Source organism: Lontra canadensis, unplaced genomic scaffold, assembly GCF_010015895.1.
Source record: "Lontra canadensis isolate GAN:19392208 unplaced genomic scaffold, GSC_riverotter_1.0 scaffold8, whole genome shotgun sequence".
Lineage (NCBI taxonomy): Eukaryota > Metazoa > Chordata > Mammalia > Carnivora > Mustelidae > Lontra > Lontra canadensis.
In genome coordinates, this window is record NW_022631002.1 from 920,047 (window position 1) to 935,921 (window position 15,875).

At 66.5% G+C, this 15,875-nt stretch overlaps 1 protein-coding gene across 2 annotated transcripts in view; it reads left to right on the plus strand.

The window, feature by feature from the left end:
* The window catches only part of CBFA2T3 (CBFA2/RUNX1 partner transcriptional co-repressor 3), a 75,503-nt gene that overhangs the window by 58,697 nt on the left and 931 nt on the right, over positions 1–15,875 (plus strand). For both annotated transcript variants that reach the window (XM_032853764.1, XM_032853765.1), the window contains exons 4-11: positions 4,109–4,347; positions 4,433–4,522; positions 8,659–8,840; positions 9,389–9,612; positions 12,213–12,298; positions 12,863–13,061; positions 13,406–13,474; positions 14,893–15,083. In XM_032853764.1, coding sequence (XP_032709655.1) covers positions 4,109–4,347; positions 4,433–4,522; positions 8,659–8,840; positions 9,389–9,612; positions 12,213–12,298; positions 12,863–13,061; positions 13,406–13,474; positions 14,893–15,083 — 1,280 coding nt within the window. The remainder of the gene's footprint in view (positions 1–4,108; positions 4,348–4,432; positions 4,523–8,658; positions 8,841–9,388; positions 9,613–12,212; positions 12,299–12,862; positions 13,062–13,405; positions 13,475–14,892; positions 15,084–15,875) is intronic.

Below are 15,875 nucleotides of genomic sequence, written 5' to 3' on the forward strand. Positions count from 1 at the left end.
CACAGCAGTGCCCCCCACAGCCTGCGCCCCATTATCACTGCGTCTGCTGTGTTCGTGAGCCCTGCCTCCCTTAGACAGGAGGGGGAAGGGGCAGGCCCAGGAGGGCAGAGCGTAGTGCCCCGAGTCAGACCCGCATCCACAGCCCTGCACTCACGAGCTGTGTGGCACTGGGCAGGTGGGCGGGCTCTCTGGGCTCCCTTTTCCCCAGCCACAGGACAGGGAGAGTAAGGCAGGTCCAGAGCCTGAGGGATCTGTGAGATCCTGTCAACAGCAGGTTGGTCGCTCAGCCCCGCCCCCCCGCCCCCCCAGCCGCAGCTGGTACTGCACCTGCTTCTCCACCTGTGAAACGGTAGTCAGCCCAGCACCCAGTGCCACGGGCAATTACAAGGAGCCGTGAGATGCGGCTGGTCTCACACGGGGCCTGGGACACGCTGGGCGCTTGGTCGCCAGTATGTTTCTGCCGTAGTCGTGGGACCCTGCTGACACCCGTGGCAGGAAACACTTAAGGGCCGTGCTCAGGTCAGGCCCTACTCTAGGCCAGGGGACTGCTTGGCCCAGGGTGGCCCCGTGGAGCCCCCGGGCTATGATCAGGAGGCGGCATAACGGTCCTGCATTGTTTACATCCCACGAGGCTGTTGTCCTTGCTGCCATCGTCGTGTGCTGTGCCCAGCCTCAGGGGGCCCAGCGTGTCCCAGGAGCCACGGTGCTGACGGGAGAGGGGCTGGCGGGAGGGGCTGCTTGTGGGTTCCATGTCCCAGCGCGACCCCCACCCAGGCCCCAGGGCCGGGGGAGCCACAGGGGTGCTTGCGTGTGCCCCCAAACCCCAGCCGGGGACACGTGTGCGGTCTAACTTAGTAACACACCTGTTGTGGGAATGAAAGCGCTTGTGGCCGGGGGTTATTTTCAGCGTCTCTTTAGCAAGTTGCTGAGACTGCCCAGCAGCCCGCGGGAGGGAACACAGGCGAGCGAGGGCAAGCAGGCCACCGGGAGGACCCAGGCGCCGAGGGCAACCTGGTAAGAGAGCTGCAGGGAGGTCAGGTCCAGGCCGGGCCGCGTGGGAGCCCAGGAGGTAGAGAAAGCCGCTGGTCTCAGAGGCCTCGGGAAGCTCCAGACCCCGGGTGATGGCCCAGCTCTGCTGCAAGGAATCGGGCCCCTGCAGCGGTGAGCTCCCTGGGCCAGCATAGCCCTCTCCTGGCCTGGGCACAGGGACGGCCAGCGGCTGTCATCACTCTTGACCAGGGCATCAGCTGGAGCTGATGGGAGAGAGAGAATGGGCCCAGCAGTGGGGTCCCCTGCTCTTCCAGAAGGTCCTCCGGACAGCACCTCGGAGAGGGTGAGGGTGGGAACGCTTCCTGCCTATGTCCGGCGTTCACTGTCCATTGCAGAGCGAGGGAAGCCGCAAATGAGGGGAAGCTCTGGGGCTGGCGTGTCCCCTCGAGGCCCCGGAAGATGCCCCTGAGGCCATTCAGACCAGGGTGTGAAGGGGCTCCGACTGTGGGTGCCTGCTGGGGAGGGGATGGCTGACGCGAGCGCGCAGGCCCCGTGTGGGGACAGGAGGCGGCGCGCCAGCCGGGCCGTGCCTTCCAAACTGCTGCTGAGTAGAGGCCCGTTATTGACGAGTGGCCCCGACAGGGGAGCCGTCAGGGCCAAGCCTTCCAGCTCCGCCCGGTGGTAGAAGGGCAGCCGAGGCCATAATCCAGGGAACCGTGGAGCAGAAGGGGACCAACACCCATCCTCCAGTTCAGGCCAAGGGCCACTTGCAAATGAAGAAATGGAGTCCAGGCCCCCCACTCGCACCTCCCAGGCAGAGGTGAGGCCGCGGGCAGGATGCCCCCTCCCAGCCACAAGGGCAAGGCCGGGTCTGTCTGCCGCTGAGGGCCTATGGTGTGCGGGGGTCAACCCGCGGGGGGGCAGGCGTTCTGGGGAAGTGCATGGAGTATGCGTGGTCATGGCCACCTGTGGACTGGGTACCTCCTGGCCCACTCAGGGACTCACGGACTGACGTTTGCAGGTGTCTCTGGCCAGGGGGTCTAGGGGAGGAGGCCGGCATGGAGGGAAGTGCGGGCAGCATCTGTGGGGCCGAGCCCGCTGACAGCAGCCTCCGGGTTAACAGAGGGCTAGTGGGCTTGGGGGGACGGGCATGGGCATGGGGGGGGAGTGCAGTCCTGGGCCGGACTCAAGGGGAGCCGTGTCCCCCAGGCCTGCAGGGCAGGTAGAGGGGGTGACGTGGACCCGGGAAAGCCACAGCTGGGGGAAGGCTGAGGCCCGGGGAGGTGGCGGGCGTGTGGGCCCGTGCCTCCAGGCCAGGTGAGGCTGACAGCATCTGCAGAGGACACTGCCCGGGCCCGGTGAGGATGGGCAGGGCAGCCGTGGTCCGGAACGGAACCCCCACCCCCATGGCCCCGGCCGGCGTACGTGCCGGGCACTCAGGAGAAGCCGCCTCACGGAGAGCAGACCCTGGCGGCATCCCCACCCCGGCCCCCAGAAAGGAGCTCCTGCCCGCTATCACATGCTTGCCGGCTGCTGGGCCTCAGCCAGAGGTCCCTGGAGGGGCCAGAGCCCTGAGACAGTCTGTCCCGAGGGAGCAGCAGCCTTGAGCTGCCCCCCACCACTCCCCGGCTCGGGCTTCGTGCGCAGCCCAGCGGGAAGGGCAGGCGGGGTGGGGCCCCGAGGACGGCAGCTGCACGAGGGGGCACAGGGGCCTGCGCACAGGGTCCTCTGCTGGGCACATACGTGCTCTTGCACTCGCGTGTGGGGCTGTGTGCGTGTGCGCGTGTGCATGTGTTAGTATACGTGTGACGTGTGTGCATGTGTCCATGTGTGTGTCCATGCATACATGTGTGTGCCTACGTGTGTGCGCGTGTGCATGAGCATCCGTGTCCACTTGTATGCACATGTCTGTGTGTTCATGTGGGCCTGAGAGGACATGGGTATGTCTGCGTGTAGGGCACACATGCACCTGTGTACAGACACAAGTGCGTGTGCATGGGAGAGCGTGCAAGGATGCTGAGGCGGGGACAGGGGTGGGGAACAGAGGGTACGTGTCAGGGTACGGGGATCAGGTGCCACCAGAGGAATGGGCCAGTGAGCGTGCCGGGGGCTCAGTGCAGGAGCACGGGGGCCACCCTGAGCAGTTGCCTGGGCAGCTGGCAGAGGTGGCAAGGTGTGAGTGACCGCTGGGCGTATCAGACAAGCCTCAGGAACCCAGACGTGTCAGCCCCCCTCCCACATCTGGAGCCCCGGCCACTGTCACCACAGGCCCCAGCAGCCCATGCTCTCTGCCATCTCTGCAGACCCTGGTCATTGAGGTCAGACTCCTGAGGCCAGGGGATTGGGGTGCAGGCCGGGCTCAGGCTCAGCCTTTCCCTCTGTCCCTCAAAGCTGAGGAGTGAGGTCTTGTCCCAGAACATGGCACAGTGACCCCGGGTGTCCGCCATCCTGGAACACTGCCCCCAGTGTGGGGGCCATGGGGACCACCGGTGCCACTCCCCTGACCCTGGCAGTGTGCTCATCACAGCGGCCTCCGGTCCGCACAGGCGCCTGCCTGTCCTCCCTGCACAGCCTGGGGCTCCCGTGCATTCACTTCTGGGGTGTAGCAGCCCCAGACAGCAGCCCACCAGGAGCCTCCGGCCAGGATCCAGCCCTACCCATGCAGGGTGTCCAGGCCCCTCTGTGCCCCCACAAGCCCCGTCAGCACAAGTGATGGGGCCTGTGGAGGCCATGGGGCACCACTCGGGGCTGTCATGGCCGAGGTGAGGGTCATGGCCTTTCTGGAACGGTGAGCCCCGATCCCCTGAATGGGGATAGAGGTCTACAGGTCCCTCGTGGAGGAGAAGCCCCTCTGCCGGCTCCCAGCGGACCCCTGAGCAGCCTGGCAGGGGTCCTGGTGTGGCGTGCCCCCGGCTGTGGAGGGCCTGGCCATGCAGCCCAGGGCAAGGCCAGAGGCCTGGTGCAGTCAGGGGACCACGCCTGCCCAGCCCCACCCGCTGCTGACCTGGGCCCGTTTGCCCATCCGTGCGGGGCGTCCAGTGCCCCCATGCCCCCGCTGCGGGCTCCAGCCCCGCGGCTCCCTGTGCCGTCGTCTTCAGCCCACCTCTCCCTCCCACAGTGATGAACGGCGGTCACTCGCCCACAGCCGTCAACGGGGCGCCGTCCACGCCCAGCGGCTTCAGCAATGGCCCGGCCACCTCGTCCACGGCCTCGCTGTCTACGCAGCGCCTGCCCCCAGCCTGCGGGGCGCGGCAGCTCAGCAAGCTGAAGCGTTTCCTCACCACCCTGCAGCAGTTTGGCACCGACATCTCCCCAGAGATCGGGGAGCGCGTGCGCACGCTGGTGCTGGGGCTCGTGGTGAGTGGGGCGGCCGGCAGGGCCGGTGGGCTGTGGGGCCGTGCCGCGGGGCTCAGGCTGACTGTGGCCGTGTCTCCTCGCCCAGAACTCCACGCTCACCATCGAGGAGTTCCATTCCAAGCTTCAGGAGGCCACCAACTTCCCTCTGCGTCCCTTCGTCATCCCCTTCCTGAAGGTGAGCCCGCGTCCCCGTCCCCAGCGGCGGGGCCCCCATGCCGTCCCATGTCTGTTCCCGCCTGCCATGACCAGGCACCACGCTCGGCCCACCCCACGGGTTCCTGTGTGGGAACAGTGCTGACCAGCCAGGGCCGACTCCTCGTTGCGGCTGCAGACCAGCTCCCTCCAGTCCCAGGGCTCCGAGACCCTGCCCCCAGCTGGGTCCCACCGCCTTGGCCAAATGCATCCCTCCTCCCCCAGCACCTGCTGTGCGCCCAGTGGCCCGCAGGAGGCCTGGGGACGTGGTGTGAGGGAGCTCAGCCAGCCAGCCAGGGCTACAGGTAGCAGGGGTGAGGAGGATGAGGGAGGGAGGCAGGTGAGCCACAGGGGACAGAGCAGCAGGGACTACATGCCTGGAGGCCCGAGGCAGGAATGTGTCTCCTGTGTTTGGTGTGAGGCTGGAGCAGATGGAGGGGAGAGCGGCAGGGACAGATGGAGGGACAGGCCAACGGACAGATGGGTGGTATCAGAGAGAACGAGGGCTGTGTGGCCAGACATGGAGGGCCATCAGCGGACCAGGGCCTCGGCGCAGGGAAGGGTAGTGGCGGGCCGACTGCAGCAGTAATGCGAGGGCTGTGAGCCATGTAGCTTCCTGGGCCCCAGCCCAGAGCCCCAGAGTCGGAATCTGCCTTGTGACAAGGGGCCGGGTGGCTGTGTGCATACAAAGTAGGACAAGCATAGTTCTACAGCCCGCGGGGCCCTTTTCTCCTTGCGGGACTTCTCAGGGCCTTCCCTCCACCAGGAGGGTCTCGTGTGTCTGGAGAGGGCAGAGGCGAAATGCTTCCCAAATGCATGTGACCCTGTGACGCTTTACTTCTGAGCCCCTCTGGTGATCACAGAGCTCACTTAGGCGCTGCCGTCTCCCCAGGCCCTGCTCACCAGCTCGGCGGGCCCTGGCCAGGGCTGCCTTCCAGGGTCTTGAGGACAGACGAAGGCAGATGCTCCTGCCCTTGAGCCCCGCCCCTGAGCCGCTGCTGTCAGCCTGGGCCAAGCTAGCTCAGCCCCTCGGACTTGGTTTCTGCAAACGTGCCACCGAAGTGGCCCTCGCCATTGGGAAGGCAGCAGATGCTCGCTTCATGTGGGGCGTCCTCATCTGGGCACGTCAATGTCTGTGGACGAGGCCTGCTTAGAAAGCTCTTCCCAGCACCCCTGCTGACCCCTGCCCCCCACCGCAGCCCTGTGAGGGGACGGCACAGGAACTCCCACCGTTCCTGGCTCGCAGGTCCCCACTGTAGAGAGCTGCAGTTGGGACGCCCCGGGGCCATCAGACACCAAACCCGGGCCTTTGCAGGGCCTGCCCTGGGCTGGCACCGCGGTCCCTGCAGTCCCTGTCAAGGGGACCCTGGGTCCCACCCCACATCCGTCCTCTCCTCCCTGCTTCCTGCCCTCCCGCCCACACCCTGCTGTGCTCACACCCTGAGCCGGGACGCCTGCGGCAGTGCCAACATTTGGGCCCATCTGGCAGTCATTCACTATTCATCAGGAGCCCTGCCCTGCCCTCCCCTCCTGCCACTTGCTGCTGACTCCACGCTCCCCATCTTTGGGGACACAGTGCGCCTGCTTATTCCGTCAGATCAAATATTTACAGCAGATGTCACAGTCCGTTCAGCTGCCCTCGTTTGCTGGAGGAGCAGGGCACATCCGGGGGCCCCTGCTCTGGGCCCAGCCAGGCCTCCGCCCCCCGCCCCCAGCCCCGCTGCCCCACACAAGGTCCTCCCAAACGCCCCTCAATGTGGCGCCAGACGGGTCACACCAGGACCCAGCACTGCCTGTGACGGTGCCCTCTGGCCACGGTGCCCTCGAAGGGCTCCCGGGGCTTTCACACCGAGACTGCTCTCGTGGTCACCAGGCAGCCACGCTCTGTGCCTGCGTCCCGCCCCCCCGGGGCGGGGGGCTCAGGGCCAGCACACGGTTAAGGACACGAAGTCTGTCTCCCTCACCTGGAGCTCCAGGGTGTAGGCAGCTCCGTCGGCAGGACGAGCCCCCGAGGTCCTGCCCCCACGCCACTCCGGTGGAAGCCCCAGCCACTTGAGAACACAGTGCTGCAGGGGTGCACAACCCTGGTTTCCTGTCTGGGACCTGGGCTGGAGGTGGGGAGCCCCTTCCCAAAGATTCACCACCCACCAGGCCCACCGTGGGGCACGAGCTGTCACAGGGGCCTTATCGCCTGCCAAAGAGGCAGGAACTGTCTCAGGCCTGGCTCAGAGCCCAGAGCTGGGGTCTCGGGCCGCCCCCACAGTAACCCTCAATGGGGCAGGAGTGCATGAGGCTGGGAGGACAGGGAGCTTCGCACGGCCCCGCTGCAAGTGAGACACGAGTGGCAGCTCTCACCCAGGGTCCAAGGGCAGAGGCAGGGTGGCCTGACCACAGGGCCCGCAGCACCCCAGCTACATGGGCATCAGGGAAGGCCCTGGACAGGCCACAGAAGCAACACAAGCCCTCGTGAGACGGGGTCCCAGCTCAGCCAAGCCCACAATCGCACATGTCCATGCAAACGTTGATTTCCTTTTGGCCTGAGTTCCCGTCTGTGAAGAAGGGGGTTCAGGGCCTTCCTGCAGTGTTGGTGTTCACGGGGCTCTGGTGACCAGCTCGGCCTGTCAACATCGGTGGCTGGGTCTCCCCTGTGAACGGGGCCCTGGGAAAACAATGGGGATGACTGCCCCAGAGGCATGTGTGAGACCAGCTGCCCCACAGCCCACCCTCATTCTTCTGGCCTGTGGCTCCCCTTTCCCCACCCCCACCAAGGACCCTGAGACCCCTGAACCCTCTTTTCAGCCTGACACGGTGCAGGCCTATGTAGTAAGGCTTCCCAGAAGCTGGGAGATGCTGCCCCACCCGGCCAGCCCTCCACCCTCGGCCCCGGCTCCCAGCTGGCCCCGGCCAGCCAGGAATCCAGATGTTTCCCCGGCCTGAACAGCGACCAGCCGGCCAGCCGGTACCCCAGCAGTCCCCACCCTGCTGAGCCAGCTGAGGGGAGGCCATGGGGGGTGGGGAAGGGAGAGAAGGATGTTTGGCGTCTTCAGACCTCCCGGGACCTCCTTTCCCAGCTCATGCTCCTAACGTGTTCGACAGATGGCGGGCTGGCCCCCGTTCAGCTCTCCAAATGGAAAACAGGCCTAGCGGCCGGCTCTGCTTGACAAACCCACGCCGGCTGTCCGATCGGGTCTGGTAGGACGCGCCCACGGGGGGCTGGAGAGCCAGGAGGCAGCGGCCGCTCTGCGATGCCACGGGAAAGCTGGGGGATCCTGTGTATTTGCAAACACTCGGAGCTGCCGGCTCTCCCACGCAGCCTGCCTCTGGGCCCCCATCCGGCCTGTCCCCTGACCCCCGCCGTGCCGTTGGAGGAGCCCACGTGCAGCCCAGCAGCCCAGCAGCCCACGCCGGGCGGGGGGGTGGGAGCAGGCCTGGGGCCACAGTGGCTGGGACTGCCCCTGGGTCCTGTGTCCCACCCTGGATGTGGGCTGTGCTCTCCTCACCCACAGGAGTGGAACCAAGTGGTCATGTGTGTCCATGGGTGTTTGTAAGGACCGCGGGAGGGAACGCGTGTGATGGTGCAAGTGGGGTGGGCACGGTCCCACGTGTGCTCTGGGTTCCAGGCTGCTCGGGGCTGGGCTGGGCAGGGCACCGCAGGAGGTGGGAGAGCCAGGGCTGCGCCTCGGGGTCTGGAGCACACACGCAGGGCACTGCTCCCAGCTCCTCCTTTCATGGTCTGCTGTGGGGGGGCTGCCCCCTTGCCCTCCCTGAGCCTCAGCTCTCCCCTCCACACAGCAGCTGACTAGTGCCCCCGCGGGTGAAGGCAGAGCCCTGCTTATGAATCCTTCCTCACCTTCTCCGGATGCCCCCAGGGGAGGAAACTCGCCGAAGCGGGAAAACCCGAGCCTGGGGGTCCAGGATCTGGGCTCGGGCCCCCACTGCACCTCAGATCACTGTGCCCACCCCCATTCCCAGACTGTACTGGAGGAACCCCAGAGAGCTCGTGCAGTGTGCCCGAGGTCCCAGAGCAGGGCTGGCCGCCAGCCTCCCGACTGTGCGTCAGAGCACACTTGGGCCTTGGCCCTTGTCAGCAGTGACCGCCGCCCTCTCTCCCTGCCGCAGGCAAACCTGCCCTTGCTGCAGAGGGAACTCGTGCACTGTGCCCGCCTCGCCAAGCAGACCCCCGCCCAGTACCTGGCCCAGCACGAGCAGCTCCTGCTGGACGCCAATGCCTCCTCCCCCGTCGACTCCTCAGAGCTCCTGCTGGATGCCAACGAGCATGGCAAGAGGAGGACCCCTGACAGGTAGGGGGCGCTGAGGGGGGAGGCCGCAGAGGGACGGGGTCCGGGGAGACCGCAGAGGGATGGGGTCCGGGGCTTGGCAACGCAGCGACTCGGGGGGCCCCTTGGAGGACAAGGGAGTGTTCAGGAGGGAGTCCGTGTGCCGGGAACGGCCTGGCTCTTCGCTTTGGGCTGCAGGTGGACATGAGAATCCAGGCACCTGAGGTCTCCAGGTGGCTGGGCTGGCCCTCAGTGGGGGCCACAATGCCAGACGCTTGTCTGGCCACTGGAGAACGCGTGGCTGTCTCCCGAGGCCCTCAGCAGAGGCTCAGGCTCCCTGACCGCGGCCCCAGGAGCCCAGATACCAGTGGGCAGTGGAAGCTGGCACGAGCCCCATAGGAGGAGGGAAAGTGGGGGGGCTGGGCTGGGCCTTGTCTCTCTCCTTGTGCATCTGTCTCTGCCCTGTGGCTCTTTCTCCTTCTCCCTGCCCGTGCCTGTCTCTCTTTCACCCCTCCTGCCCGGGCTTCTGTCCACGGTTCGTGGTCTGTGACCTCATCTGCTCTTTGGGTCAGGACCAAAGACAATGGGTCAGACCGTGACCCGCTGCACCCCGACCACCTCAGCAAACGGCCGTGCACCCTGAGCCCCGCCCAGCGCTACAGCCCTAGCAACGGGCTGCCCCACCCCACGCCGCCCCCACACTACCGCCTGGAGGACATGGCCATGGCCCACCACTTCCGCGACTCCTACCGCCACCCTGACCCCCGGGAGCTGCGGGAGCGCCATCGGCAGCTCGGTGAGCGGAGCACGGGTGGCCCATGTGGGCCTGCACGGGCTGGGAGTGACACAGAGCCGAGGTGAGAGATAGGCAGATGCTTCTGGGCCTTGTCTGTCCAGGAAGGATGCTGAGGAAACAGGTGTGGGGGAGGATTGGAGTGGGGCGTGCCCCTGGCCTTAGCGAGGGCCATCTTTCCCAGCCCTCTGTCTTGGGGGTCTGACATCCCTGATGGATGGGGGGGGCCTCCCTCCCCTGGCGGGAAGGGGTGTGGTTGCAGAGCTGCCTGTCCCCTGGGACCAGGCATTCCCTCTATGGGAACCTAGAAGGGCGTTGGCCGCTGGCCAGGTCCACACACAGGATGTGCTGCCTGGGGGTTGTGGGTCCCAAGGGTCAGCAGGAGGCTGGGGTCCCGGCCAGCCAGCAGGAGACCCTGTTAGGCAGGCTGGGCGTGTGAGCCCGCTTCCAGGGACTCCCACACTCTGGGCCCAGGATCCCGAGAGAAAGCAAATGCCCCCCTAAGACTCCCGAGCCCTCTAAGAGTACCACTGAGGACACAGGGCGTGTCCAGCTCTCTGAGTGGGAGAGTGAGGCCCACATACCAGATCCCAGTGCGTGAGGGAGGGACGTGCAGGAGTCTGGCTCTCGGGGGACAGAGGCAGCCTCGGAGAGGCACCAGCTCCCACGCTGCAGCCTCCCATGCGTCCTCTGACGTCCCAGGCTCAGTCTCCTCCTCTGTCAGCCTGCAGGCGTCCCACCCCTCCGGGCGGCGTGAGGAGACCTCACACGGGGCCTGGCACAGGGGAAGGCCTGGTACTGACCGGAGGGCAGGCCCACATCACAGATGAGGAGACCCAGAAAACCCAGTGCATGTGCCCAAAGCCTTCTCGTCCTACCTGCCTGACCTTCTGACCCCCTCTGTGTTGAGGACTAAGAGATGAAGAGAACCAGCCCACACCCCAGGGCCCCCAGCATCCTGGGGAACAGCCTGGAAACAGCTGCCCCAGAGAGTCCCAGGGCGCCCTTGGGGGGCCCAGAGGCAGGGTCAGCGGAGGCCTCGCCCTGTACAAGGCCATCTCCCCACCCCCACCCTGCGGAAGCTTCCAGGGCCTGGGCCCAGGCAGCAGGTGACAGCGTCTGGCTCCCTGCAGCCGGTCGGGCAGGTGCTAATTCCCGCCCGCTTCTGCTAATGCAAAAATAAACTCCAGCTGTCAGGCACATCTCAGCCACTATTTTGGTTGGGGTGTGGGCACAGGCCCTGGTTCCGCGGGTGGCAGGGCCGGGTGGTGGACGGCAGGCTGGGGCCGCCACCTCTCAGTCTCATTCCCGCAGCACTTTGAAGAGGCATTTCAGGTTTGGGGAGGCTAGAGGACCCTCAGGGACTGGAAAAGGCCTAAACAGTGAGAGCCCAGGCCGGGCAGCCCCGGCCAGCCCAGGGTTACCGGGCGTAGGCTCGGGGCCCCGAGATGGGAGCACCCAAAGCAGCGTGCGGCCCAGAGCCTCTGAGCTGTCAGGAAGAGCACGAGGACAGGCAGGCACTGCTGCGTCGGTTCAGGGCTGTGTCTCACCGCCGCTGGGAGGCAGGGAGGACACTCCGTTGTCTCAGTCGCTGGAGCTCTGCCGGCCAGTAGCTGAGGGCACACTGGAGGCTCGGGCTGACCTTGGGGGACCTTGGCAGTAACACCCCCCGAGCCAGCCTCGGTGTTCTCGTCTGTCGGATGGGAGCGACGGTAGAAGCCACCTTGGGGGGCCCTCCCCGCCCGTGACCCTCTGGAGACCCTTCTCACACCCTGAAAGGTCAGCAGGGCAGGGAAATGCACACGGAGCGCTGAGGAGAAGGGGCCTGGGGGCCTGTGGAGAACAAGTGTTTCCCAGACCTCCCTGTCTCCCAGGGGGCCCCCTTGGACCCAGCGGATGGGCCAGAGCCCAGCCTCTTGTCCCACTGGACTTTCACCCGGGAGACTCAGCAGCCCTGCCCAGGACAGAATGAAGTGGGCAGCAGCCAGGACTATTTCGCATGCAGATCCCTGTGGGGCTGAATGAATTCTCAAGGGCTCAGGGCTGTTGAGGAGGGGGTCTGGGACCTGGGCTTTAAGGGGTGTGTAGGAGTCCAGCTGGCTGCCAGGGTGTAGGGCAGCGTGGGCTGAAGCCGGGCTGGAGCCGGGCACCGGCCAGTGACCCCTGACAGTTTGGAGGAGGGACAAGGCCATCAAAGTGGGGCCTGAGGCAGCTTCATGGGCAGCAGCAGCAGGGAAAGGGAGATACAGGGAGGTGGGGGAGGGGTGGCCCAGCCTGGACTGAGGGATGGGGACCCGTCTCTTCCTCCCAAACACGGAGTAGAGGCCAGACCTGTTCTTGACCTCCCCGCAAAGGCAGTGGACAGAGGGTCCATGTTCAGGGTCCTCCTCCTCACCCTCTCCACTTCCTTTAGGCCGGCAAAGCCAAGCCCAAGGACAGATCCTGGGGTGAGGGGCGGAGCTTGGGAGCACAGGGCGGGGCCTGGAGGGCATGGGGCTGGGGAAGGGACACAGGAAAGACCACTGCCGGGCATGAGGGGCGGGGTCTGCGGGACAGGGGGGCCTGGGACGGGGGTCTGGACTGAGCGTCTGCGCACCCTATAGCGGCGCAGGGGTCCCGGCAGGAGGAGGTGATCGACCACAGGCTCACGGAGCGGGAGTGGGCGGAGGAGTGGAAGCATGTCAACAACGTGAGTGTCCAGGCCCAGCACCCGGAGACTCCTGGGGCTCCGCCCAGCCCGTGGGGCCCCGGGGCTGCGGAGGGGACAGGCTCCCTGTGGGCCCCGCTTTGCTATGCGCCTACCTGCCTGGGCCGGTCAGCCCCTCAGAACCTTCGCATCTCCGCCCCTGCGGAGCACCTCTGCCTCTGGGAGAAAGGGGGCTTGGGGGGTTGGGACCCCTTCCACACTGTGTTCAGGGTCATCCCTCCCCTGCTTCCTTTGTGGGAAGGGAGCCCAGGCAGGTGTGGTCCCCAGAGCAGCTCTGGCCCATCTGCTCTCCCCCGGCAGAGCACAGCCTGGAGCGTTGAAAGAGCGGCTCAGACGGAGAGTCCGGCCGCCACCCCCACCCCAGACCGGCGCCTTTCCAGGCCGCAGGGGCCAGTTTTCACACCGTGGCCCGGAGCGCACTGGGGCGGGCCCTCGTGGCCGGCGGGCTGGCCCAGGCCCAGGGCGTAGGAGAAGTTCCGTGGCCGTCCCCCACAGAGCAGCCCCCCCAGCCCCACACGCTCCCCGCCCCCGCCTGCCCGCCCACAGCTTCTGAACTGCATCATGGACATGGCCGAGAAGACACGGCGCTCGCTCACGGTGCTGCGCCAGTGCCAAGAAGCCGACCGGGAGGAGCTCAGCCACTGGGTCCGCCGCTGCAGTGACAGCGAGGATGCCAAGAAGGGCCCCGCCCCTGCCCCCGCCCGGGCCCTCAACAGCTCCCCGGGTGCACAGGGGTCTCCGCTAGGTGCGTGCGAGGGGACACCACGGGGGGCAGGGGTGCACGGCAGGGGCGTCGAGGACCGGCACCCCCATTCTGGCACTACGGTATAAGGATACGGCCCAAAGCCCCGGAAGCCCTGACTCAGGGAAGGTGACCGCGGAAACCGAGCGAGGCCCAGGTCCCAGCCGAGGCCAAGGGGCCCCAGAGTGTCCTCCTTCCTGGCAGTGCCCTGCCCCCCCCTGCAGCGGATACAGGGTTCCGACCCAGGGGCGTGCCAGGAGACCCCCTGCAGGGACACACACTGTGTTCCCCTTACCCGGCCGGGTGTGGCCCGTTCGGTGTGTGACACTCGCGTCCCTGTGTTGCAGACGCCCACCGGGAGTTCATGCCTCGGAGCCTCTCTGGCTACATGCCCGAGGAGATATGGAGGAAGGCTGGTGAGTGCGGGTGGGGGCGGGGGGTGGGGGCACCCAGCGTGCCCTCTGTGCCCTACCATCCTCAAGGGCTTCCATCAGCGTGGGGCGCACAGGGCTCTGCAGACCATGCGGGAAGGCTCAGGGCGCACTTAGTATTCAGTGTAGGACGGTGGCCACCTGCCTTCTTCAGGCAAACGAGTGCCACTCAGCAGAACCGACTGGGTCCCTGGGTCTTGCACACACACGCATGTGCACAGACACACGTAGGGGAGACAAAGAGCTGGGGTGCCTGCAGCCTTCTGGGTGTGGCACAGAGTCCCATGCCAGGGACACTCCCTGCACATGGGGACACACTATGGGGAGGGCCGGGCAGAAGTAGGAGCCAGTGGGCAGCTTGAGAAAAAAAGAGGGGGGCAGGGGCTCCCTTGGGGGACGCCTGGGGAGAAAAGCAGCAGGGTCCCTGAGATGCTTTGGTTCATGGATGGATTCAAGGGGAAGTGTAAGGCAGAGGGAGAAAGTCTCAGAATCTTGAGAGTGGAGGGAGGGGAGTGTCCCCTCCCCAGACTCAGAGACCGAGAGGCCACAGACGGGTAGCAGCTGCCTGGAGCAAGATGGGGGAGGCCCAGGCCTGGACAATGGGAGGGGGTCCTCATGTCCCTTGGCCTGTCCCCTCTGCCTCCATCTGCCCTCGGGAGACCCTTGGCGACAGCTGCACGGCACTCCTGGGGTGACCTGGGGGCAGGCAGCTCTCGCAAGCTCCGCTGGCAGCCCACCACACCCGGCGTGCAAAGGCTCGCACGGAAGGCTCCTTGAGCCCTGCTCATCCCTGCCCACATCCCCGCACACCACTGCAGGAAGAGCACTGCCAGGTAAACTGAGGCAGGCCTGAGCGGCCGTGGGTGGTTGCCAGGGCTGGAGGCACCGTGAAACCCAAACAGACGCTCTGGGCTCAGCCAGACAGCTGAGCTCATGCCGCAGCTCCAGGCGGGCTTGTCTTCAGGCGGGAGCAAGCCGGAGGCAGCATGGGTGGGTGACAGAGGCCTTCCGGAGTGACAGCAAGGCAGAGCCCTAGAGGGGGCGACCCTGGACTGCTTCAGCCCAGCCCAGGAGAAGCAGACCATCCAGGGGGCAGACCCGTATAGCTCTGGTTCTCCAGGTGGGTGCCGGCACCAGCAGCATCAGCGTCACTTGGAACTCGTGGGTTCCGAGGTTCCAGGGTTCATTCTCTCATGCCCATGGGGTCCACGTCAGGGTGGGCTTGGCCACGCCCCCCAGGGCAGTGCCACCACACTCTGAGGTTTGGGAACAGCAGCGAAGGGCCAGGCTTGGGAGACGCCCCCACACCAGTCTGCCATACGCGTGCCGGTCGCAGGTGCACACAACGCAAGGAGGCCCGGCGGGGCCTGGCGGCGTGTGGACAGCCTGCGTGTCGTTTGCAGAGGAGGCAGTGAATGAAGTAAAGCGGCAGGCCGTGTCCGAGCTGCAGAAAGCCGTGTCGGACGCGGAGCGGAAGGCCCACGAGCTCATCAGCACGGAGCGCGCCAAGATGGAGCGCGCCTTGGCCGAAGCCCGGCGGCAGGCTTCGGAGGACGCCCTGACCGTCGTCAACCAGCAGGAGGACTCCAGCGAGGTACGGCTGCCCGCCGGCCCCCCACCCCGGCCCCAGCCTCCAGGTCCAGGCCCCGAACCCGCACCGTGTCACCTCCCAGCCTCAGGACCTTGGGCAGCTGGGGCTCACCATCGCGCGGATGCGGACACTGAGGGCTCCAGGGCTAGGTGGCTTGCTCTAGGCCACGCCCGAGGCCTCGTGGGCCAGGATTCAAACCTAGGCCGGCCGACGCCCCTGCTCCAGCTAACCGGTGACAGCAGGGGCGCCAGGCAAGTGGAGACCGCAGGTGCACACGGAGCGCCTCCCCGGCTGCCGCCCACGTGTGTGCCCAGCAGGGGCGTGAGCACCATCATCCTGCTTGTGCCCGGGCATCAGGGGCTGGGCGGGGTCCAGCAGAGCAAGGGCCGGGGTGCCTCTCATCCTCGTCCAGAAAGGGCTCTCGTGTCAGAGGAGTCAGGGGAAGGGAGACAGCTTGTCCAGGGGGCTCCTGGAACTGCCCTTTGGAAGGGACACACCTCCAGAGCCCTGGTGTGTGTGTGTGCGTGGACGGGCCCCAAGGGTCAACTCGTGTGGCTGCAGCGGCTGCTTCCGCAGACACCGAGCTCGGGAGGAGCAGGGGTAGAGCAGGAGGACCGCTCAGGACCGGGGCAGGGACGTGTGAGCAGAGTCCTGGAGGAGGTGAGAGCAAGCCAGGCAGGGACCTGGGGGAGCAGTGCCCCCGCGAGGAAGGGGAGGTGAGGACGGAGGCAGCGGCACACCGGGCCGAGTAAGGACGGTGCGGCCGAGCGGAACAAGCGTGGAGGCCCAAGAGGC